The 25,454-nt window shown below is 41.2% G+C and overlaps 2 protein-coding genes across 2 annotated transcripts in view; one reads left to right on the forward strand and one right to left on the reverse strand.

The window, feature by feature from the left end:
* Window positions 1-2,450, reverse strand: part of LOC115036615 (proton myo-inositol cotransporter-like) — a 51,446-nt gene extending 48,996 nt beyond the window's left edge. The window contains exon 1 of the mRNA XM_029494856.1: window positions 1,889-2,450. Within this exon, the coding sequence (XP_029350716.1) occupies window positions 1,889-2,450 (562 nt within the window). The remainder of the gene's footprint in view (window positions 1-1,888) is intronic.
* A 5,335-nt stretch (window positions 2,451-7,785) lies between these two features.
* Window positions 7,786-23,915, forward strand: LOC115037207 (mucin-2). The gene is made up of 43 exons (XM_029495706.1): window positions 7,786-7,834; window positions 9,063-9,288; window positions 9,619-9,748; window positions 9,959-10,022; window positions 10,245-10,327; window positions 10,990-11,185; window positions 11,343-11,468; window positions 11,652-11,772; window positions 11,872-12,007; window positions 12,094-12,171; window positions 12,260-12,329; window positions 12,450-12,587; window positions 12,700-12,849; window positions 13,010-13,104; window positions 13,206-13,338; window positions 13,662-13,905; window positions 14,059-14,099; window positions 14,354-14,442; window positions 14,747-14,901; window positions 14,984-15,122; window positions 15,376-15,480; window positions 15,627-15,821; window positions 15,915-15,987; window positions 16,069-16,238; window positions 16,503-16,659; window positions 16,902-17,012; window positions 17,115-17,256; window positions 17,579-17,694; window positions 19,448-19,508; window positions 19,650-19,825; window positions 19,972-20,213; window positions 20,351-20,537; window positions 21,230-21,317; window positions 21,568-21,740; window positions 21,852-21,921; window positions 22,044-22,153; window positions 22,240-22,271; window positions 22,365-22,518; window positions 22,745-22,782; window positions 22,929-23,036; window positions 23,200-23,239; window positions 23,497-23,605; window positions 23,741-23,915. The coding sequence occupies exons 1-43, from the start codon at window positions 7,786-7,788 to the stop codon at window positions 23,913-23,915; spliced, it is 5,295 nt and encodes a 1,764-aa protein (XP_029351566.1).
* The last annotated feature ends 1,539 nt before the right edge of the window (window positions 23,916-25,454 follow it).

The raw sequence follows: 25,454 nt of genomic DNA on the forward strand, positions 1-25,454 counted from the left end.
CTTCACTCAAGAACTTTGTTTTGTGGTCTTTTGTCATTGAGGTCCCACACGCAGAGTGGCTGCAGATAACAGGGGTAATGTTTTCTCTTTTACTGACATGCTTCATTCATTTCCAAGGAGATAAGCATCATCATCTGTTACAGGCAACACAAAGAGTTAATCTAACATCATCAAAGTTTGACTTATTTTGCTGCGTCTGAGTTTAGTGTTCTCACTAAACTAAACAGCATTTCCAGTCAATCAGCCAACCCCCATAGGAAAGAAAAATGACTTAAAGGCTCTCCTAATTAGGATGACGGCTACAGCATAAAAGAAGGAAAAAAAAGAAGGAAAATCCAACATAGACTGCAAAATCATTATGTGAGATCCTAGCTAGATGTAGACAGAGGTATTACTGGTATTTTCCTGGTAAGCTGCTTCCACAGCTGTTCAGTCTGCACTAATGCCCTTACACCTTGACCTGGTGGAATACTAACTGAGGAACATTTGTAATATCCACAATCCTGAGACCATATAAAAATAGCCATTGGAAATGTAACAAAAAAAAAGCCTATGTCGGCAAACCTTGGTTCAAACATGGATAATAAAAGGGCTCAGTTTGTAGAGGACATAAACACAGAGTGCTTAACTATTTGTCAGGGATGTTTATTAACAAACTGATCTTCCCTTGTTATCCCTGAAGTGGAGTAAGAAGGGGAGAGGAGGTGGCAGCCAGCAGAACATGTGCCATCAGTGCCATACTCAGCCTATAAAGCCAGTTTTAACAACCCTTTTCACAGAGGATGTGACTCATGAGCAACAGCAGCTGCTATAAATAATTTTGGGAGCATTGAATTCTGATCAGAAGGCGACGTTCCATGTTAAAGCTTGCGGGGAGCAGAAAGAGGAATGTGCAATGAGAGGGGTGATTCGAGTGGGGGGAAAGCAGCAAGTGGAAAAATAATCATGTGGGGAAGGAAGCAGCAGAAAGGGGATGTGCAGAAGTGTGTGCCCAGGGGAGAAAGCAAAAATGTAACTCTGACATTAGTGCCTAATGGAGGCGACCTTTGTAGGTTTATCTTGGCTTCTTTAGACATATCACCCACCTCAAGTCAGTTTTCCCTTCTTCTTTTTTTTTTTTTTTGTCTGCATTTGTCCTCATAGTTTAACAGCACGGGGTGTCAACATTGTATGAGATTGATGCAGTTATAGTCTTGCGGCTAAATATTTTATTATGCCCTCCGTAGAAGCTAGTTTGTTCATTTTTTTCATGACCTTTGTGTGGCAGGGAGGGCAGTGCTACACCTCAGTGAATATAAGGGGGGGAACAAAGGACAGAGAAGGTGTGGAAGGATGGACAGGGGAAGGGAAGCAGGTGTTGGCAGGAAAATGCTGTGCTTTTGAAGCAACAAAAAAAAAAAAAAAAGAAAAAAAAAAAAGGACTTTTCCCTTTATCGCTTAATAGTAGTGCCACCCACACAAATCTACTAATAACCATAATGAGGATAATAATAGCTATACCAAGTTGTCTACCAGCCGGTGGCGTGCAGCTTGAGGAAGCAGAGGAGCGAGCTGTGTAATTGCAAATATCAGCCTGAGGCAGGAAGAGACCGACAAACCACAGTGGGAAAAGCTTTTAGACCTGTGGCACTTAGGCTGCTTCTAACCTCTGAACTTTCTGATGGAGACCCCGCTGCTGGGCAAATGTCAAAGCAGCAATCACAATTTATCACATTGTAATTAGTGCTGCCAATTTCTCTGATTTCAAGGGGACGGCAACTTTGTTGTAACTCTGAATTCTTTGTGTCGGAAAAGTGGTTTCAGTAATATTTCGCTCCAACGAGCGTTAACTTTAGTCCGTAGGAGTGCTTTTTCCGCTGTATGGTTCCCGTTAGTTTGATCGTCTTACCGAGCCCCACTCCGACGACGAGCCTCCCCGTCAGCAGCACCTCTTTGCTGGGGGCGGTGCTCAGCACGATCCCGCCGACGGTGAAGAAGAAGCTGGCCAGCAGGATGCACACTCTGCGCCCGAAGAGCCCGTTGAGGAAGCCGCCCAGCAGGGCGGACAGGGCGGCCGCGGCCACCGTGCTGGATATGAGCACCTCCTGCCACAGGGCGCTCAGCTCCATCTCCCTCTTCAGCAGCAGCATCGCCCCGGAGATCACCCCGGTGTCATAGCCGAACAGGAAGCCCCCCAGGGCGGAGAACACGGCCAGGACGTAGACGAAGCCGGGCGTGACATCCTGCTGGAACTGCTTGCGGGCAGCCCTCTCCAGCTCCCCGGTGGAGGCGGCCGCCGCCGCCGCCGCCGGGCCACCTGCGGCGGAGGCGCCCTGGCTGCTGATGCTGGAGCTGGACGGAGCCTTGATGAGACTCCGCTCTCCTCCGTCGCTCACTTTCTTCCACCGCTCGCCCATCAGGTTGCTCATACTCCGCAGGTTGTAGTCATGATCGACCTGCTTCCGCGACATATGTGAAATGCAACACAGATCAGGGCAGCTGAGTTGTATTTACCTTTTAAAAAGAAAAAAGAAAAAAAAAAAAAAAAGCACACTCACCCACTAAACTAACTCAACACCCCCCCTCCCCCCCGCAGTCTGGAGTTACTAAGTTGGATCTCCAATTGCCCCCTCCCAAACGCACGGCTGGCTGCTGAGTAAAGTTGTTGTGAGGCCCAGTGTGTGTCAGTGCATCACATCCCTGTGGTCCTGATGGGAGAGTTGATGAAGACTGGGGAGGAGGATAGGTAAGATAGGAGGAGTGTAGTGGACCAGTTCGTCACTACCAGCGTCGGCATGACGCAGAGAAGTATTGTTTTGGCAGCATGATGTTGGAGTGGACAGAGGGGATGAGGATATAGGCTGTTACGACTCTGATAAAAAACACGAAAATTGAAAATAGGAACACTACAGATGAATGAGCTGTAGAAATCACTGCTGAGGTGTTTCCACGTCTGCTGTTTTGCATCTCCCAATTTTTAAAGCACAAAGGGGCCCAATTTAAGCCAAATGAACACAAATATAATGGAGCCATGTCCTGTTTTTGAAATGTGTTTATCAATGTCAAAAAATATTTCATGTTAAACATTCAGATGATCCAGTTCTGAAATGCTGTACAACAGGCTGCCACAGTCAGCACGTAGGGCAACAGCTGCTCTCTGCAGGACTAACTGTGGCATCACAGGTCTGTATGTGAGGAACCAACAGGAACAGTACAGAAAGTGCATATTTCAGAGTTTTTCCACAGTGACGTTGTACCTTTGCAAGCAGATTTGTCTTCAGTCTACAGCCAGCAAAAGCAGACTTTTGGAATTCAGGATTGTTCGGGTCCACTAAAGAGCGATGGTCAAGTGAGATGCAGTGTCGTTTTTTTCCTGGAATTTTCTTTGAAACAGGACCTGTCAAACAATAATTAAAAAAGCCAACAACAAATGAACAGATGAGCTGGAAAGTCGAGACAGTTTGCTCTCTAATCTTACAATAAATATATATACAATGTCAAACAATAGTCAGAAATATCCATTTGATTTTCGCACGTCAAAAAATATTTAGTTTTACTAGATATGTGATTTGTTTAAAAACTGTCAAAACAATTAGTGAATTATGAAAAGATTGGCTAAACCAAACATAATGCCTCATTCTCTTTTCAAGGTTTAAAGATTTCTAAAGCGCATGTATCCACAGACTCACGAAAACCTTCTTCTCTCCTGCTGATAGCTCTTTCGACACAAAATGTAATTCCTGTGAACATGTTCCGTGCGAGCAGCCTGAAGAAGTTTTATGCTTTTAAATGTGTTCATGTGCATTCATGTATGAGCCAGATCAATATGTGGACTGTGGTTTCAAAAAAATGGAGTGAGTGTAGCCTGATAATGGCCCATGATTGACTTCATTAGAGAAGAAGGGCAAGAAGTGGCTCAGGGGTCTTGTACCCAGGGTTTTGTGGTGAAAACAATGTTTTTCCCTGGAAGTCCAGCAAATTTAGCCCTGCTGGTAAGAAGACATAAAGGTGGCAATGCTCATCAGACTGCCAGTTTCACATGGGAACTGCTGGCCAAATACTTTTATTGTCACCTAAATCACAGTTTCCACATAATTATACACAAGGAATATTGGAAATATATTGGTAGAGTCCCTTAATATGTACTCAACACATTCAGGTTCCACAGGGAAAGCAACTCTTTACACTTGAGATGACTCACTCGATATCAAGTAATCTCATAACCCTTAACTACAAGGAAATGTATTGACCACATTGTGTTTTTAAGATAAGGGAAAACAACTTAATGTCGTTAAATATTTAATAGCTTATTGTCACGGTTGTCAGCTGGTCTTGGTGGTGGCGTATGAAACTGGTTGCTATGGAGTCTGTATATATTCACGGAGCCGCTCCAAATCTCACATTTCACTCTGAGACGCTGGAGTAGAAACATTGAGAGGTTTCACTTGATGATTTCTGGAAAATGCACAAAGAAAACAAGTAAAAAAAAAACTATCACATTATTATTCAGGCAAATGTGGGAGTTCAGGGACTTACCCAACATTCATTATTGTCATACAGTTGTGTTGAATGAAACAGTCCCATCTTAAAGTGTGTGTTCATGGTTCCAGATGTGTGTTGTGCCACATCACCTCCACGACCACAACTACACTCTGACAGAGTCCTGCAGGAGCAGCACCAACTCCAACAGGGTCAAACACCTTTCATTGGCTGTATGTTTCCTGGTACATCTGTTGTCACTTTGCACTCATCCGATCTGTTTATTTTACACTGTATTTTTAGATGACTCAATATAGATGGGATTATAATACATATATAAAGGATTACAGCAGCTACATATGCTGAAAATTAAAAAAAAAAAAAACAGTCACAACCACATGTCAGAAAACTGACATGTTTGTGATACTGAAACAGGATGGTGTGAGAAATTTCAACAGGTTAAGTTTGAAATCATCACATTTTCAGGCAGATTTTAAGTGGTCTTAGGTCCTTAAACAACCAAATATAAATAATTATAGAAAGTAATACAATGGAAAGATCCTTTTATAACCACTTAGGCTGGAGAGATTTTAGAGTAGAAATGCCGCCAGTCTTCATCGCTCTGGTCAAAGATCTGTTGATCTGGGTGAGGATGTTTAGATGGGTTTAGATGTCAGGATCTAGCTCCCTCTGCTGGAGACATGGAGGCAGATTGTCCCTGTGCCCTGTCTTGAAATAATAGAGGCCAACAGCTCTGTGAGGAAGTCCACAGCCCTGAAGACTGAAGTGTGTCTGTGTGCCAGCTAAGTACCTTGTTCAGCAGAGATAACGCCCCCTCTCCCAAAGGATGCCTTTATTTAGCTTTTTTTTATATTCTATGTAATATTGCTCTAAAGGTGAGGAAAGGTGCTCTGAGGGCAATATTAGGATCATAAATAACAAGAGCACATAATAGCATAGATAGTGCTATTGTGCAATTTTGCAATTGATTGATCTAGTGTGTATTTATTTTGCAGCCAGATATGAGTGACAGAGGCACACCTTAAGCAGCCCGCAGTGGCAAAGACAAATCCTAACAGACTGTCGATTGCCAAACCTCAGGTGGGAGCAGCTAGTCACAAGGGCTGATACATTTCACTATAATGTTTCCGATAGTAGAAAGGCATAATTTCCTTTTTTAGCCAAGGCTCAATAATCTGTATTAACTTGTCACTTTACCACTTGGAATGAAATAAACTGATTGTCAATAAGAATGCTCCGAACATACAAAGCTCTTAATGATAGAGCTCCATTGTATCTCAGAGGGCTCAAAGCTCCTTACTTTCCCAGTGGGACACTTTGTCCTTTAGATATAGGTTTACTTCAGATTCCAAGAGTAAATAGAGAGGCAGATCTTTCAGCTGTCATGCTCCTCTTTTGTGGAACCAACTTCTAGTATCGGTCTGCAGAGGTAGGCTCTCCTGCAACTTTCAAGATCAGGCTTAAAACCTTCCTTTACAACAAAGTTTCATTACTCTGTGGTTATGCTGTTGTAGACTGCTGGGGAACGCAATGAGCACCTCGCCTCATTCTCCTGTCCTTATCCTGTAGGTGCTAAATCATCTCTGCATCCTGATCCTGCTCAATACCTGTTGCTGCAATAGTTAATACGAGTTATCATTAAATACAGTTAATCACTTCTTGTGCTTTTTGTGTTTGTTTTTTCTTTTTATATTATATTAAATAACAACAATTTAGTGGTATGTGAGGAGGACATAAGCAGTACTGCAATGACAGTTCTGAAGTAAAAGAATAACAATTAGGTCTCCCATGCACACTGTGTATTGATTAGCAACTAAATCCAATACACTGTGACATGTCATACTGTAGCAGGTGTAATTAATAACATTTTCAAACAAGGCCCTGTGGGCAAGTTGCAATGGCAAGACAGAATATTTTATAACTCCTGCTAATAGCCAGAAACATGAATGATAGCTTTACCCCAGGTCTCCTTATTGTGAATCAATTTAGGATTAACGAAAAGTTAAAGCCTTTGCAGAGTTCGAAACAGCAAAATAACTCTCTTCACTTTAAAATAAAAAAAATCTATGAAGTAATTATGAAACCCTAAACGAGATTTCCAGCAAAAATCCAATTAGACATAATCAGTAGCCAACAGATGAAGAGTAGTTGGTAATGTTAAACCAGTAGTAAAAACAAAGCAATGGCTCTATGTCCTCTGAATGAGCAGTTGTTTGCTTGCAATTCCAAAGTTGGACACAAATACACATATTTACTCAACATTAGAATTTAGTTTTATTTGGATTTTGGGTTTTTTCTGGCAGGTGATAGGTTCAGGTTAAAGATGTCAGGTGTAATGTAGCAGGCTGCTTTGCTTCTAAATGCCACTTAATCCTTTTCCAGGCTCACTGATTTAAGCTAATAGTACTCAATTCACTGCTCCCAATTCAAATATTTACATGAAAAGAAACCTAAGCTGCAGGTTACGTACTTACCCTCAGTGCTAAGACTGAAAAATAACTAACTACATCCTGGTTCACGCAACCCGCCTCATTCATCATTAGCTGTCCTCTTTTAACCCTCCACACATTGTCGAATTCATCAGTGTTTGCCAAGAGTAAGCATCCCTCCTTCCTAACAGACGATTTAATAAGTGACTTGTTTGGTTTGGGTTTCGTGACACTGACATATTGCCTTTCTTAAGCTGTTTTACTTACTTTACAAGATATTTTTGGAAAGAAGGAAACATTTTTGAAAAAATAAAACAGACTCCAAGACCATTGTTAAAAAAAAAAAAAAAAAACACCCAATACTATCCGGGTGTCTTTTCTGGCAATTATTGTACTCTGAAAAAAGGTCTAAAGAAACAAGAAAGATTAAGACGTAAACCCCCCTTTAGAATTCAAAATTTGTCTTGCAAACTGTTTATGTGCATCCACTCATGTGTCCCTTTCTTTGGCTAAGCTTTCTTATCCCCCTTTGTCTATCAAACACACATAAACACATTTGAGTTTTCCCACAGGAGGGTTTAACACACGGTCTATTGTTACCATCAAACTGTTTAGGTGTCATTGCAACACGATAAGCAGGACGTGCTTTAAAATATGCAAGTTTTCCAGCAAGTACAGGCATTTACGAGTTTTGGCCCAATTGCCTATATTAATGTTTAATCTTTTTTTTGTTTCCTGGTATTTGCCCAGAAAGAATTTCAAGAGTCTTTTAAGCAGTGTGTGCGTATGGACACTGCATATATAAACCCGAGGTGGCCGTTTGTGCAGTGCCTACTGGTTTTACCTGCTGTCCTGCAGCAGGAGAGCATCAAGCAGCATGTGCTCACATACATGGATGCTGGCCGTCTGCTTCGCACTGGCATCAGGTACCATACAATCTTTCATTTGATCAAATGAATATAAAATTATTGTTTTAAGCTGAGAATGTGAAATGAGACAATAATTTTACAAAATCAAATATGACAACGAAACAAGATGACAAAAGAATGCAGACTAAATTTTTATATTAAAAAAAAGGCTAAATAACAACCTGAAAAACAAAAAGGTTTTGTTGTAATGTAATATTTTATGTTTAATATATAAAGCTATGTGAGTTATTTTAGTCGTTGTTCCAATTGGTTTTTGAGTCATTTTCGTTTACCCATTTTCTGAGTTGAACCAGATAAAAGACTTTCTCATTTGGCAGACTGGAGTCAGAAAAGTAATATGCAATGCAATTGTGTTGTGTTGGGAATAAAAGTATATGAATTTTTAAGTACTGTGCTTCAAGAAAAAAGTATTATTATATACATGATGTACTCTGCAACTATTGTCCTTTTTGATGCACAAGATTTATGGATTTCAAACAAAAACCAATGAAGATATTATACAAGATGAAGCACTTGTATGTTAAAGTGCTCAACCGTTTATGAAATGTTTTTCTTATTTAAATTTACTCCACCTTCAAAAACTTCAAAAAGCTACTTACACTCATCATATAGTCATACATAAGAAAGGGATCGTCACAGTGGCAGTTTTTTCTCCTAAATGTATTAATATTTTCATTGGTTTGTACTGAAAGTACACTTTTACTTAAATTAAATTTTTATTTTGCAGCGACAACAATAGGATTATTGCCATATGGAGAGTATATATGTAAAGTTTGTAATCATTATTGTGTGTCCCTCCCTCCCTAGCTTCAAGGACAGGTGAATCGGTCAAAGAGGAAACTCAGAAATGTGAGTAAAAGTCATTATAGTTGATTAGTGATGACGTAACATTACGTATCTCAGAAAAACAATTGCTGAATATGTTTCTTAGTTTAAAAGGTTTGGGCTGCAGCAAAAATTAAATTCATTAATTTTGTTGTGGACTGTGGTGCTGAATACACACACACAAACACACACACACACACACACACACACACACACACACACACACACACACATATATATATATATATATATATATATATATATATATAAAACCTCTTGACAATGTCTCTTGGCAATGTCATTTCAGCCTAAATCTGGAATAACTAAATGATTAAAACTAAGAGGCTAGGAGCTGTCCACTCCAGCAAATATCACCTCTATTGACCTCTGTTGTTCTCAGACACTTGCAGGACATTTGGCAGCGGGGTTGTCCAGCCTTTCAATGGTTCAGCTTACTACCTGAGGTCGAACTGCCCGTTCACTCTCACCCGCTTCACCCACAACCGGGTTGAATGTGACATCACCGCACTGCGAGGTAACAATGGACTACTGTACCAAATCGAGATCATCATCAACAAAATCAGGACCATTGTGCAATATGGAAACATCCTGGTGGAGAAGAAAAGGTTTGGCCCTGAATCCTTGCCCACCTAACATTGTACTTGTATTGGATCGAACATTATTGGGATATTACTGTGAAAAAGAAGGGATCATATTCAGCCTTAAAGCCTACTTGGTGGCTGCTTTAAGCCTTCTTAAGTACATATGTTAGTTTATTATTAGCTTTGACTCCAGCACCCAGTCTATTATTAATAGATGACAAACTATTTTAATATCACTGTAGGTCTTGAAAAATCTGCAAGGTGACTTTCAGGAGCTGGGTACTCAGCTTTTTTCATTTATTGTTTATTCACAATCATTGACGGGGTGATGACTGGATGTGTATGTGTGGACAGTGTGACCCTTCCATATGACCACACCTACCAGCACATTTTTCAGTATGGCATCTACACCAAACTGAAGAGCTTGCTGCTTCCCGTGTCCGTCACCTGGCACAGTGTACCTGGAGGAATAGACACAGTGAGGGTGAGGGGACACTCCTGCTATATATCTTTTTACATTTGTTGCAGAGATGAGAGAAGGAGAAAAATACTAAATGCAAATTTGGAAAAAAACTAACAAAAAAAAAAAAAAAACATATGTGCCACAATAAAGTTATACTAATATTTAACCTAGTGTTATCCTGCAGAGCAGCAACATCATCCACTGAATCTTTTCTAATGACTCACTGTGAAGGTGGAGCTGGACCAGGAGCTGAGCAGTGACATGACCGGACTATGTGGAAAACAAAATGCTACAGGTGGGATCGCAACACCAGTATCATCATAGAATTAATGTTAGGAACAGTACTTCTACCTGTAGTGGCAATGATAGCTTAGCAAAAGACTATTATTATACATAATTGGCTATTTTAAGTTGAATGTGATTTTCTCAAGAGATGCGATTAAAAGATTTTGTCATTTTATCCCAATTTATACATTAATTTTGCTTCAAAAACATACTTTTTTCAAAATGAAATCAGGCAACATCCAGCAGCTGATTAAAGAGAGTGGCCTTTCAGAAGAGACATGTCAAATCAGAGATCCTGTCGCCCTCATGAATCCGGTAAGTTGAATGTTAAAATGATTTTTCAGTTTCAAGGTTTATCCGTGTGAATATAATTTGCTTTTCAATTAATTCACTGAACACACATACACAATATACTTAACATACAAAAACTGACTGAGGGTTTGGTTTATCTGTAGCTGTTAGTACTGTAGCTCCTCCTTACCGTAGGTGATGTTTTTCTGTGTGTGTGTAGTTTCTTCAACTCTTCAAGGTTGCTGGTGTTAGTAGGCAACATAATTCCATAAAACACATTTCGTATTTGGGACTTCGTTGCATTAATGCCGGGGTTTCGTTTCTTCAACGAAAAACAATTCCTCTACTGCGAAATGTATTGGCGTTTGAAAAGCCCGGAAATTGATTCTTCTTCGCGGCTCTAAAACAGCAGTAATCACCTGCGCAACTGCCTTTGCAAGTTACGGGTTTGAAGCAGCGAAGAAGAATACGTTTCCGGAAATTCCAGCCGCCATTAAAATTCACAGAATTAGAATGAATTACTGTTTAACAGCAACAACACATTATTACAGTTTATTTTCTGTAAATATCCATTCGAGACATCCTTTCGCTCGGCTTTATTACAGTTTAAACACAAAATGCATGTTAGAACAAATAAGTTCCAGGTGATCAAATGGGTTTTGTTTTTTTTTTTTTTCTGATTGCAGGTCTGCAGGATGTTCTTTTCCTACACCTTGGATTGCCTGCAACAGAGGACACCTCATTATATCCAACTCTGTGAAGAGAACATTTACAGCCATGAAAACGACACGTACATCAGCTGTTCTTTCTTCCAAGAGATTGTGCAGGAGTGTGGAAATGGCAGCCATGTCTGGAATGTATGGAGAGACATGACCGGATGCCGTAAGCGATCTCTGCTTAATTTGCTGCTTTTCCTATTAATGCATCCAATTAAGAGGACTTTGTCGTTTCAGTAATTTTAAGGGGGGGGAAAAGTTACACATTTTGCTTGATGGAGCTCTTCTTTAGTGACAGTTTGGTGATGTGATTGTGAATGCAGCTTCACAGCCTTGTCCAGGAGACCTGGTTTATAAAGAACAGGGGGCCGCCTTTGTTCCCAGCTGCTCCAACCCAAACCCCAGATTATCTAATCAAGACCTCACTAGCTCCTGTGTCTGCCCAGAGGGTAAGCACTGTCTGATTAATTGATTAATTCATCTTCTGACGCTTATAAATTTCTTAGTTGCGGAGGCTGCTGGAGCCAATTGCAGCTCACATTGGGCGAGATGTCTGTCTGATTGTAGCATTTCATTCTTCATCATGTAATTATTGTCCTTCACAGCATGTTAAGACTGTAATTTATATGTAGGTACAGTGATTAATGATCGCACTGATGGCTTCCACTGTGTGAATGTGGCCAGTTGCCCCTGTGTGTTTGGTGGCAGGATCTACAAACCTGGGGACATACGTAACACCAAGTGTCAGTCATGGTGAGGAGGCAGAAACAAAGCTAACCATACTAGTAGAATATGCATGAATTGGAAATCTCTATATGGAATTGTTTTCCTCCATTCTCTCTCTCTCCTCAGCGTGTGTGAGGGAGGGAAGTGGCATTGTTCTGAAAACGTCTGCCCAGACAGATGTCTCATTGAAGGGCAGTTTGTGACGACATTTGACGGCAAACAATATGTTGTCCCTGGTAAATGTGCATATGTGGCGTCACAGGTACATTTTTCCCACCACACCAACATTCAGCATTAACCAACACATAACACTTTTTTGTGATACTGACTGCTGCTTTCCTATTCAAGGGTCTCAACTGGAAAATAATTATTCAGTTTTCTCCAAAGGAGGCCTCTCTGAAAACAGTTGTCCTTCAGCTTTTTCAGGTATAGACAGTTTTAAGCATTAATCTACCAAGAAAAATGGCAACTAAGAACATCATAAGTGAATCTAAAAGTCTTTTGGAATTTGTAGGATGTGTACACATTCTCACACAACAGTGTTAAAGTGGGAGAGAAGGAAATTACTGAACTTGACCAATCTGGTAAGACAAAATTTGGAGAAGACACAAAAACGCATACGATGCACCTTTTAGGTCAAATATGACACAGTGTGGCACTTCTCTTCTGCTGGTATTTACGCTATAGTCTCTGTCACCTGTTAGACCATGCACTGGTTTTCTGGCAGTCCTCCGTTTACGTCCAAGTCCAGACATCCTTTGGTATGAAGATCCAAATCCAGATGTCTCCTGAGATTGAGCTCTACATAACTCTTCCTAGAAATCACAATGGCACAATTTCAGGTAAGAATCTCAGTCTTTAACACTGGCCAAATGCTGTATCACCAATATCATGATGATTTTTGTTTGAGCACAATCAAGTTGGATGTGTTATTGGAGTCGCACTGTCTTTCAGGTCTTTGTGGCAACAGCAACAATGACACCACAGATGACTTCTCCACCAGCAGTGGGATCATTGAAAACTCCCCACATCCTTTTGCTTTGTCCTGGACTGTGGGTACTTGTGCAGTGAACATACCCAGCAGCTGCAGCAACGCAGACAATGGTACCAATGAATTATGCAAATGTAAAATGGGAATATGAAATATGGAAATAAATTAAATCAATAGCTCACTCTCCTACTTCAATTGCAAAGAAAACATGTCTTTTTTTTTTTTGTCAAACCATACACCATATAGGTATTTATGATTTGTGTATCTTTGCAGAAATCTTTGCTGATGAAGGCTGTGCTGTGTTGAACAACCCAAATGGAATATTTGCCCACTGCCATAGTCATATATCAACAGATCAGTTTCATCGTGTAAGAAAGCCTTTACACATCAACCAAAGCCTGAAGCATTTCAGAACAAATTTTCAGCATTGATGGATTCCTGGAAAACTGAAATGAGTCATTATTTTCAGGCTTGCGTCCTAAGAACCTGTAACTGTGGCAGCAATTTGCAGCAGTGTTTGTGTGTAGCTCTGGACAGCTATGCCAAAGCCTGTGCCTTCCTGGGGGTTGCAGTTGGTGACTGGAGGAAAGCTACCAATTGCAGTGAGTTCAGCTTTCAGAAATATGTAAATATATAAATGATTATAGAAAGCTCAACTCACCATTGGATAAATTATACTCCTCCAGCAATATATATATATATATATATATATATATATATTTTTTTTTTTTTTTTTTTTTTTTTTTTTTTAAGTTGAAAGGAGTGATTAAATGTAATTTAATTGGGGCAATTCCATTGTGTAGGAACTTTTTTTAAGTAAAAAAGTAATTTTTTAAGTAATATATGTATTTATGAAAATGTCACATACTTTCAGGGGTATGACATGAGATTTTATCCGTATAATATTGTATGCTTTGTGTCAAAGCTCTGACGTGTCCAAAGAACCAGGAATTTTCATATGACATGAAGGCTTGCAACCACACGTGCCGTTCCCTGGCTGGACCTGATCCACGCTGTCAGGTGGATGATGCTCCGGTGGAGGGCTGTGGGTGCCCAGAAGGAACCCACCTGAACCAAGGGGACGTCTGCACCCCAAAGTCAGAGTGTGTATGTCACCACTATGGTGGGACAACGCTACCAGGGCCTGTTGTTATTGACGGAAGACAGTGGTGAGTCACTGGTCAATGGCTTTATGTCAGATTAAAATGCTGTATTTTTCATGGTAGCATCTTGCTTTTGCAGTTGACTGCAGCTTTACACATACTGTCTGTCAGCAAATGTTATTTTTTTGTACCACACATCCCACACTGTGTCTTTTACAGCATCTGTGAGAATGGAGAACTGCACTGTTCCAAGGATTGTGGTAAATTCATGAACTCATATCATGAATAATTAATCTTTTAAGTATTTAAAAACCATATGATCTTTAACAAACAATCTTAACTAAAGATAATTGGCCAAAGTTCCTCTCTTGTGTTAACTACATTAATTTAGTAAAAATGTTATCTTTTTGACAGTAGCTGACTTAAGAGATTTAGATTCAGGTCAGATAACAAACTGACTTGTGTATATAATTATAACACTCATATTTCTTTTTGTATTAAATGACTGCAACAGGTTGCAGAAATGGGAAGGTCTGTTTTCACTGCTCAGAGTTCCCAGTTAACACGGCTCAGAAAACATGCGACAGTCTCAGCAAACCACTGGTAGGTCTGCAGATCAAATGTTTATATGCATGGGTTGCCATTTTTCATGTGTTAGTCCCATTCATTGTCCATTTGAAAGCAGTAGCTTACTAGCTGTCTGCCACTACTGTTAGATGACTCATATGGCCTTTTACTGCAACAGAGAATTATTTTTTACACAATCTTTCTGTTCTGTTCTGTTCTGTGAATTGCAGCCTCTTACCTTTCTACTTTGTCAAAAACAGTTTTGTTTTTTGTGCTTTCTTTTTCCTTTTTTCAATGTGATTGGTAAAATATATTGTTGAGTTGACCATGTGATTCCCAGGGTGCCAATGTCACCTGTGAGAGTGGCTGTTATTGCCCACATGACCAGTATGAAGATCACCACGGAAATTGTGTCTCTCTCAACGACTGCACCTGCAAGTACAGTGGCAAAGTCTTCAGCACAGGACAGCGTGTGGACACCAACTGTAAAACATGGTAACATTTGAATTCTTGTTACTTCAGAGCTTGCCCTATCAAATATTGTGTTCATCCATAAGCTAAACTATGTCTGCCTCAGTACATGTGCACAGGGTCAGTGGCACTGCACGGCCAAGCCGTGTCCTGGGAAGTGTCAAGTGTATGGAAATGGACACTATCAGACCTTTGACTCTAAATGGTATCGCTTTGATGGCCACTGCCAGTACACACTTGTAGAGGTGAGACCAGCCTGATGCAGATCACAGATCACAATTATTTTAGTAGATTTATTTTTGTGGCATGGGACAGATAAGCAGCTAACAACCATAAAAAATTTATTACACCCACTTCACACGACAATCTTGAAAAATCTTTGTTTAATTATCTTTGCTCAGGCTTAGTTGACCTCACAATAACCAACATGGTACATTACCCAATTGCCTGTGATATCAGCCATAGTCATATTTTGAATGCTATTTCTTTTTACTTCAGGATTACTGTGGAAATGGAAATGGCACCTTCTCTCTCAGAGTGGAGAGTGTGCCCTGCTGTGATGAGGCCCTGACCTGCTCCCGTTCTATTGTCATGGACCTGCAGGTGAATAACTCCATAACTCTTCATCACAAAGACTTTCAGATGCTGACCATCTCAAAGTTTACTTTCCAGCTATTTCTGATTATTCAGTGATAGGAATAAGAACCATCTTCCATGAGTTCTGACTGTCTTGCTTTTTCCCCATCCAGGGCTTAGTCTCACTGACACTCAGCGACATGAAAGTGACCAAACATCTTCACAAAAGTTTGGCTCTGTATGAAGATGCACTTTACACCACACACACTGTGGGACTCTACATCATAATCTCAGTGCCGAGCAGGGGAATAACTCTAATCTGGGACAAACACACCAGGATTACCATAGAGCTGCACCCAGCCTGGAGGGTGAGAGATGAAAAGATTGACCTTGAAGCTGAGGTAGATCTTTTAAAAGCCCATTTGGTGCAATTGTTTAAATTGACTTTGACTGTCTTGTAGAACCGGGTGTGTGGCCTCTGTGGTAATTTTGACTCCAATGAGATGAATGACTTAAAGATAAGTGGCTCAGCAGGTAAATTAGTTTTCTCTTTATTTCAGGATGCCCAGTTACTGTTGTCAGGATGGTTACAATGACCTCAGTATCTGTTTTTAGTGGTTTCCAGACCCATGGCTTTTGGCAACAGCTGGAAGGCTGCCACACCTCCTTGTTCTGATGTGACCACTGAAAGATTTCCATGTGAGCGTCACTCCTACTGCTCCGCCTGGGCCCAGCGGCGCTGCATGATCATTACAGCTGACATCTTCAAAGAATGCCACTTAAAAGTATGTATTTTCTGTGTTTTTTTTAGCAAGCCACTAACGCCAGCATCTTGGTTCATACTCAGGGCCTCCTGCAAGTTTGGGATGAGTTATGTTATATGTGCCATGAGGGTTAAGGTGTAGTTTACAAGGAGCTCAGCTCTGAAAACTGAAGACTGGTTTATCCAATAATAACATTTACATGAATGGAAGTCAATTGATTCCTGAGCCATAATAATAACGTAATAAAAACTCCTTTTAAGTTTTAAGTGGATCTGCAATCCTCAGGTGGACCCAGAGCCTTACTACAGCGCCTGTACGCAAGAGTCCTGCTCCTGTGAGTTTGAAGGCAAGTTCCTGGGTTTCTGCACAGCTGTAGCAGCCTACGCAGAGGCCTGCAGCGAGCAGGGTGTGTGCGTTAACTGGAGAACACCTGATTTGTGTCGTAAGTTAAGAACCTCCTTTTTCCACATATAGCATTAGTGCTTAACGCTTTCCTTTTTTCCTTTTTATTAATAGTGGTGAGATATCTCTTTAACAGATTGGTCAGATTTTATTTAAGTACAAATTCCTTCCTAAGAATTTAATGTCATATGTTCCATATTTCATATAATTCAAAAGTAAATATCTAGATTTCATTTCCCTATATACTTTATAGACATTAATCTGTGATTGGTTCACCCTCAGCTGTCTATTGTGACTACTACAATGAGCAGGGTCAGTGTAGCTGGCACTATGAGCCATGTGGTGAAATGCGAACCTGCAGCAAAGGCAACCACTTCAATCACAAGCTGGAAGGTAATAAGTCTTTCTGTGGTACTTACTAAGTTTAATCAGGGAATTTGAATATTAATATATATATATATATATATATAAACATTATATTTGTACTTGGAAAAGGCTGCTACCCTAGATGTCCGAAAGATGCACCGTACTATGATGAAAATACTGGTGACTGCACCAAATTGATGAACTGCACCTGTTACTTCAATGACACAGTCATTCAGCCAGGGACAGTCGTGATGTTACAGTCCAACCAGTGGTAAGATCAGCCATTTGTAATAAATGCTGTCGCGATTTTTACAATGTAATGATGTGCCCTGTGTTATAAGAAATTGTGGACTTTAACTATTAGTCATTATGTTCAAAATTGCATAATTCTTATTCCTTTATTATTCAGCCACTGTGAAAATGGAACAATTGCATGTCGTAAGTATGACTTTCTACTCACCTACAATTGCATTAACTCCTAGATATTCCTATTCACACTTGTAAAAGAAAATGTGAAATAGGTATTCTTGGGTTGGAAAATTGTTTTTTATGTTTTACACAGCCACAACCATGTATTTCCTCTACCCCAACAGCTGCTCCACCCACAACTATACTACCTACTGTCCCAACGCCAAGTACCACCATCTCAACTGCTTCGGCTACCACAGAAGTAACTGTGTCATCTACTACCCCAGCATCTACATCTGCTGTCAGGACATCTGAAACAATAATACCTTCTGCTACCACAACACCATTGACAGCCATCACCAATGTCTCAACTTCCACTGAAACATCATCAATAAGGCCGTCAACAACCGCTACTTCACTGACAACATCAACAGCACCCACCACAACCACAACACCTCTGACAACGTCAACAGCACCCACCACAACCACAACACCTCTGACAATGTCAACAGCACCCACCACAACCACAACACCTCTGACAATGTCAACAGCACCCACCACAACCACAACACCTCTGACAACATCAACGGCACCCACCACAACCACCACACCTCTGACAACATCAACAGCACCCACCACAACCACAACATCAACAGCACCCACCGCAACCACAACACCTCTGACAACATCAACAGCACCCACCACAACCACAACATCAACAGCACCCACCGCAACCACAACACCTCTGACAACATCAACAGCACCCACCACAACCACAACATCAACAGCACCCACCACAACCACCACACCTCTGACAACATCAACGGCACCCACCACAACCACAACACCTCTGACAACATCAACAGCACCCACCACAACCACAACACCTCTGACAACATCAACAGCACCCACCACAACCACCACACCTCTGACAACATCAACAGCACCCACCACAACCACAACATCAACAGCACCCACCGCAACCACAACACCTCTGACAACATCAACAGCACCCACTGCAACCAGCACGCCTCTGACAACATCAACAGCACCCACCACAACCACAACATCAACAGCACCCACCGCAACCACAACACCTCTGACAACATCAACAGCACCCACTGCAACCAGCACGCCTCTGACAACATCAACAGCACCCACTGCAACCAGCACGCCTCTGACAACATCAACAGCACCCACCACAACCACCACGCCTCTGACAACATCAACGGCACCCACCACAACCACCACACCTCTGACAACATCAACGGCACCCACCACAACCACCACACCTCTGACAACATCAACAGCACCCACCACAACCACCACACCTCTGACAACATCAACAGCACCCACCACAACCACAACATCAACAGCACCCACTGCAACCAGCACGCCTCTGACAACATCAACAGCACCCACTGCAACCACCACGCCTCTGACAACATCAACGGCACCCACCACAACCACCACACCTCTGACAACATCAACGGCACCCACCACAACCACAACACCTCTGACAACATCAACAGCACCCACCACAACCACCACACCTCTGACAACATCAACAGCACCCACCACAACCACAACACCTCTGACAACATCAACAGCACCCACCACAACCACCACACCTCTGACAACATCAACAGCACCCACCACAACCACAACATCAACAGCACCCACCACAACCACCACACCTCTGACAACATCAACAGCACCCACCACAACCACAACATCAACAGCACCCACTGCAACCAGCACGCCTCTGACAACATCAACAGCACCCACTGCAACCACCACGCCTCTGACAACATCAACGGCACCCACCACAACCACCACACCTCTGACAACATCAACGGCACCCACCACAACCACAACACCTCTGACAACATCAACAGCACCCACCACAACCACCACACCTCTGACAACATCAACAGCACCCACCACAACCACCACACCTCTGACAACATCAACAGCACCCACCATAACCACAACACCTCTGACAACATCAACAGCACCCACCATAACCACAACACCTCTGACAACATCAACAGCACCCACCACAACCACCACGCCTCTGACAATGACAACTGAAGAAGAGTCTGTCATAACGGGGTCAGTTGCAACACCAGTTACACATTCCTTAGTAGAAACTTCCTCATTGGAGCCAACAACAGAATCCACAGTTTCAACAGCAGTCAGTACAGAGTCGACAACACACACAACAACTTGTAATGATTGTATTGACCTTACGAGAAAAAAAACCTGGGCTTGTGGTGAGATGTGGACGGAAGACTGTTTCCATAAGACCTGCATAAATGGCAAGATAGAGTCGACCCCAGTGGGTTGTCCAGAGATGAAAGTTCCCATCTGCCCAAGAAATCAGCTTGCAAAAGTCTCAGATGGATGCTGTGAAACATGGAAATGTGACTGTGAGTGTAACTTTGCCTGCCTTTTTCTTAATTTGTCTCTCCACATCTGTTGATTTTACATACATACACATATGTTAAATGTGCTCCAAATGTCTTGTTTTCATTTATATCTAATAGAATACCCTGTTGTCCGATCCCCTCCCTAGGTCGCTGTGATCTATATGGAGACCCCCACTACATATCTTTCAATGGTGTACCCTTTGATTTCCTGGACGAATGCTCCGCTGTCCTGGTGGAAGAGCAGTCACCACAACATGATCTGTCCATTATTGTGGACAACTTCTACTGTGTGCCAGGCCTCCTCGGCTCTTGTGCTAAAAGCGTCATCCTGAAATATCAGAGCAATGTGGCTACACTCAGCATTGTCCCAGATTTGTTTACAGTACAGGTACATATCATACACTTCCATATTATTTAGCACAGGATGCTGATAATCATTTTCCATTTTACCTAAAGATTTTAAAGCTGACCTACTCTATTGAACAATTGCAACAGTGGATTTGACACTGATCTAATCTGCCTCAGGCCACATTGAACAATGTCACCATACTGCCACCATATCAGGAGCATGGGATACAGTTTGAGACCACAGAGTACATGGTGTCTATATATCTCCCAGAGGTCCGCTCTTATGTCTCCCTCACGCCATCTTATACCCTGGTGGTCAATCTGGCCATGGAACACTTCCTCAACAATACCCAAGGACAATGTGGTGGGTAGCAGATTGAAAGAAATCCTCCACAGGTTTGAAGGCTAAGTGCTTACTGTATGACAAAATAATTTTTTTGTGTTAGGGATTTTCAGGTAAGGCAAAAACCTTATTAATTTCACAGCTTTTTGTGAATGATCTTTAATGTGTCTATCAACCTTCTGTGACCTTGATAGTGTGTCCAGTGTGTGAGCTGTTTTCCTAATGCAATAGTTTGCGTTAGTGGGAGCAGAAAGACTCAGTAATCCAAAAGAAACACATCCAATAGCATCCACTTTTGAGTTTGAGTTTCTTTTCATCCAACATATTAAGACAAAGATATCTCATGCAGGTTCTCTGGCTCACTAATATTTTCATGAGCCTCTTTCTGTCTATTTAGCACCTAAATACTTTCAGGAAATGTCAACATTCTATTTTTATTACCACTAGTAGTGTATGTGTGAGCCAAAGAACCCTTAAGTGTGCTAAAATTAATCAAACAATGAAGAGGCTATTAAACAAATTTAAACCAGCTAGTTGTGTGACATTAGATTAAATATGATAACAACAATCGTCTATAACATCATCATGCATTGGAAATAAAGCTTCATAATGTGACTGTTTGATTTAGTAGGTCTTTGAAATGAGCGTGTATGTGCAATAGTTAGACATCAGATCACTCATCTTCAGTGACCACACCTCCATCTTGTCTCCAGGTGTATGTGGTGGTGGTGGATCATGCATCCGCAGAGGGGGGCATATTGAGGACGACAGCTGCTGTGATAGAACAGCCTACAGCTGGGTGTATGCAGACCCACTGAGGCCAGCCTGTACACCAACGGACGTACCCTGTCACTCTGGTCCAACCGTAAAACCGACAAGCCCACCCACCACTTGCCCTGCGAGCCCACTATGTCATCTGCTTGACCACCCGTGAGCTCCAGACACAAAGCTTTCACACTACACAGCAGCGGCACTCACGGTAACCAAAGTTTAGCATCCTGCGCTTTGACTCAAATGTTCATTAAAAGCCTGGTCTGCTTTGTTTCCTCAGAGTCTTTCTTGAATGCAAGATGTATGTGAACTTAAAAGACTTTAAAAAGCACTGCGAGTTTGATTCATGTGGGAACAGAGAGACTCCTTGTTCTTCTCTAGAGCAAGCTGCCGAAGAATGCAAACAAGCAGGTATCTGCATTAAGTGGAGAAAACTGACCAATGGAACCTGTGGTATGTGTTTATTTTTTTATTAACACTGGGTAAAGCAAAAAAAAAAAAAAATCTATATTTTTGTACTTGGATACGTTTAATAACCAGTTTAATCCCCTGGTCCCTTTTCAGATTTGCCATGTCAAGAAGGACTGGTTCCAAGAGAATGTAGTAATAAGAAAGATGACTTCTGCTACGGAGGGTTTGGAGACTTACTCATTTATTCCCGCATTTTTTTTCACATTCTACTAAATCCAGACTGTTCAATTTTGTTGGGGTGTTCATAATTCCTATTCTCACTTTTTCTCTGTTTTTGCTACACAGAGTTCGGTATGCTGGGGCCTCCTTTGAAAAACCCACTGCAGGTTGTTTCTGTCCCAGTGGCCAGCTAAGGGCAGGGAATCACTCCTCCAGCTGTGTGTTCGACTGTGCTTGTAAGTAACTTGGTCTTCAAGATTGAGAATAACTCTTCAAAGTCCAACACAGAGAAACTGTGAGGGTTTTTTTTTTCTCTCCGCAGACTGTAAAGGGCCACTTGGAGAGCCCAAAATGGTAAGAAGAGTCATCAGTGTGAAAAGAAAAATATGCGTAATTCTTGATTTAACTCTAGATGTAAGAATTTTATTCCATGCCATTTTTTTCCAGCCTGGTGATGTGTGGCAGTCTGGCTGTAATATATGTGTGTGTAACAACCAAACACGGTCGGAGGAGTGTTTTCCAAAACCTCCTGGGCCTGTTCCTATATGCAGCCCCACGGCTATTTTAATAAACACATCTTGCTGCGGTGATCAGATTTGCAGTAAGTACATGGCCATTTCAACATTTCCATCATATTTCAAAAGGATGGTTGAAAGCTGCTATATGTACATTTTTGCTACAAAACCTTCTTTAGCATAATTGGTTCTTTACCTACAATCTGGAGAAGAAAAAAAACAATGCAAGGTCTGCAGCAAATGTCATTTCTACTCAGCAAGAGCTGTCTGTAGTGATGGACTACACATTGGGATTTTGTTTGTTTTTTTCAGTTGAGAAGAACTGCAGTTATGATGGAAAGACATACAAGGTGTGTTGTGGGAGTCTCAAATTAATAGTATAAGAAAAAGAAAATAGATTGGCTTCCTTAAACGTCTGAATTTTGGGGTGAAATGTATCAATGCATTTGGTTTATGTACAGGTCCAGATATTGAGAATGGATTTTTGTGTATGTAGGTGGGAGATACATGGAAAGACGCGACCAACCCCTGCTTGTCATTGAGCTGTACCAAAGACGGTGTTCACACTGAAACTAAAGTCTGTCCCAGAGAAAACTGCCCTGAGGTACAGATTAGATTAGATTATATCAACTGTAGTATGATTTGTAATAAATTGTAAAATTAAATTGAATGGATAACTTACAACTTAAAAATTTCAGACAATGCACTTTCATGACCCATAAATGAGTGTTTCTTTGATGATGTATGCATGTGGATTTGTTTTGCAGGAGGACAGGATTTGGGATAACCAGCATTGCTCCTTTACATGTAAGTTGAGGACTAGTAGTGTGTGCTGTCATTTACAACCATACAAGAAAACATATACCAAATCATGGCAAAGTATCTGGCATTTCAGATGATATTATATTGGCCCCAGAAGCCTTAAATTGCCTAGAACTAACCTCGTCCTGGCATGTAAATATGTGTTATGTTAGAAGGTGCTCATTCAAATCGTACAAAATCAGTCATGGTGATTATAAGACGTATCATTCCCATGTATGTGTATGTATCTTCTTAAACCCTAGGTAATCAGAGCTGTGCTCCCAGGATGTCCAGCTTCAACATCACCATAGACAACTGTACTACAACCATAGATATACCTGTGTGTCATGGCCAGTGTGTGTCTCCGTCCAGGTGAGAGGAGGCCTCTCTGCAGTATGTCAGTATAGTTATCTGCTTTACGCCGAGGACTCAGGAAGAGCTGTGTGATATAATTCCTCTCTTGTTAAGTCTGATTAAGCCTCTCTCCCTCCTTCCTCTCCTCCCCAGCATCAAGGTGCTGCTCCACGGTGACCTACAGGTGGAGCAGAAGAGCAGATCTTGTCAGGAGCTCGGCTCTGAGAGAAGATCAGTGACGCTGCAGTGTTCTGACCAGACTACCAGACGTCACACGTATAAGCACATCACCAGCTGTGAGTGCAGAAGTTGTGGTATACTGCGCTGAACAGACCAAGGCCGAACGTAGACAGCTATATAACGTGCTCATTACATTCCCGAATCAAAATCCTGTGTATTCAAAATTTCATTGAAAAGTAAAGTTTTCTTTAAACCATCACTGAATGATATTCTTTTTTATTTTCAATCAATCATTTTCCTTCCACCACAGTGTTTCACTTTCCTTGCAGTAAGTTTAACTTCAGCAAACACAACTTGCCTCCTTAAAGTAACATAACTTTACTCTCACTTTTCAACTCCATCTGCAGACATGCAGCTCTGGCTTTGATCACTGTTGTGCCAATGACCTGTCTTCCACAAGTTAAAGGGTCTTTTCAAGCAAACAACAAACAATAGCTGCTCAACATAAACGGTGTTTATCCAAGCAGTTAGCTTTTGAAATATTGCCACTGCTGTAAATAATCCAGGAATTTCACTGAAACGGTTTTCTATGAAAGTGTTATTTATGGAAGAAACAATCATTGTTAAAACGATTGGATTATCTTCAGTAAATGGGAACTTTTCTGTTGCTGTTGATTTAAAAACAAGGAGAAGATATTTAGGGCTAGAAACTAGTAAACACAAGGATGATAGTGTAATCTTTTTTTTTTTTGTAAACAAGCTCTTTCAGATTCAATTGTAATTTAGCTAAAAGCATAAATCTTAATTTAAATTAATGGCCCACATTGCAGACTATATTTAAATTGAATATTTTACATACTCTGTCTACCAAGCCTGATGAAGTGACTTGATGTGTATTTCATGGGCATTGGGACACAGAGCAAAAGCCATTGTTAGCAGGTATCAATAGGACAGGAAGACTTTGATCAGGCTTGGGAAACACCCAGTCTTACAAAAGTCCAAGTTCTCCAGGAGAGGAAACCATTTCACTCTTTGAAAACAGCAAACTAACAGAGACAGCGGACTTGTAAAATAAGCATTGGCCAGCTTCACGCTGTTGTTGTTTGTTGTGCATTCAAAAGGATGGATACTCGGGAGGCTTATGATGTTCACAGAGGAGGATGTTCGAGTGTGCGCAAACTGCAAATGTCTGTGTGTGTTTGCATTCAGTGAACCTCTGAACCTTCCGGTGCTGGTCAGACACGCATCCGACTGGATCTTACCCAACCAGCGCAGTCACGCTTAGGTTTGTGTGTTTGTGAGCGTGTCTGTGTGTGCGAAGACTAGACAGCTTTAAGGACTTTTTATTGACATGAGCAACAAGTGCAGCTCATGAATAGCTGGGTTACTTATTACAGGTGATGTTGTAGTTTGTTTGTGATAAGAATCCTGCTTTAAGCACAAAGTCCTGTCAGGTACCAAAAGACCTCTGCTACTTTACAAGCTCTCTTCCATCCCTCAGGGGGACCACTGCTGTTTCTCAGGTAAAGACTTATACTGTTTTTTTTTTTTTTCTTATTCTGCAAACAGGCCCTCTTCAAGACGAAACATTTTAATATTTAATGCTTATTTGGTGTAAATTATTGGTGTATTGTGTGTGTTGCAATGAAAAGATAAAGATCAATTGCTAAAAATTTTTTGGTAAGCC

Source organism: Echeneis naucrates, chromosome 23 (assembly GCF_900963305.1).
Source record: "Echeneis naucrates chromosome 23, fEcheNa1.1, whole genome shotgun sequence".
Taxonomy (NCBI): Eukaryota; Metazoa; Chordata; class Actinopteri; order Carangiformes; family Echeneidae; genus Echeneis; species Echeneis naucrates.

What these genes read in the sequence shown, in the direction of transcription:
- LOC115037207 (XM_029495706.1), top strand. Translation starts at nt 7,786, where the DNA reads ATGTGCTCACATACATGGATGCTGGCCGTCTGCTTCGCACTGGCATCA. An exon ending in TGGAAAACAAAATGCTACAG is followed by an intron (nt 10,023 to 10,244) that starts GTGGGATCGCAA and finishes AAATGAAATCAG; the next exon opens with GCAACATCCAGCAGCTGATT. An exon ending in GAAGAGTCTGTCATAACGGG is followed by an intron (nt 19,509 to 19,649) that starts GTCAGTTGCAAC and finishes TGACCTTACGAG; the next exon opens with AAAAAAAACCTGGGCTTGTG.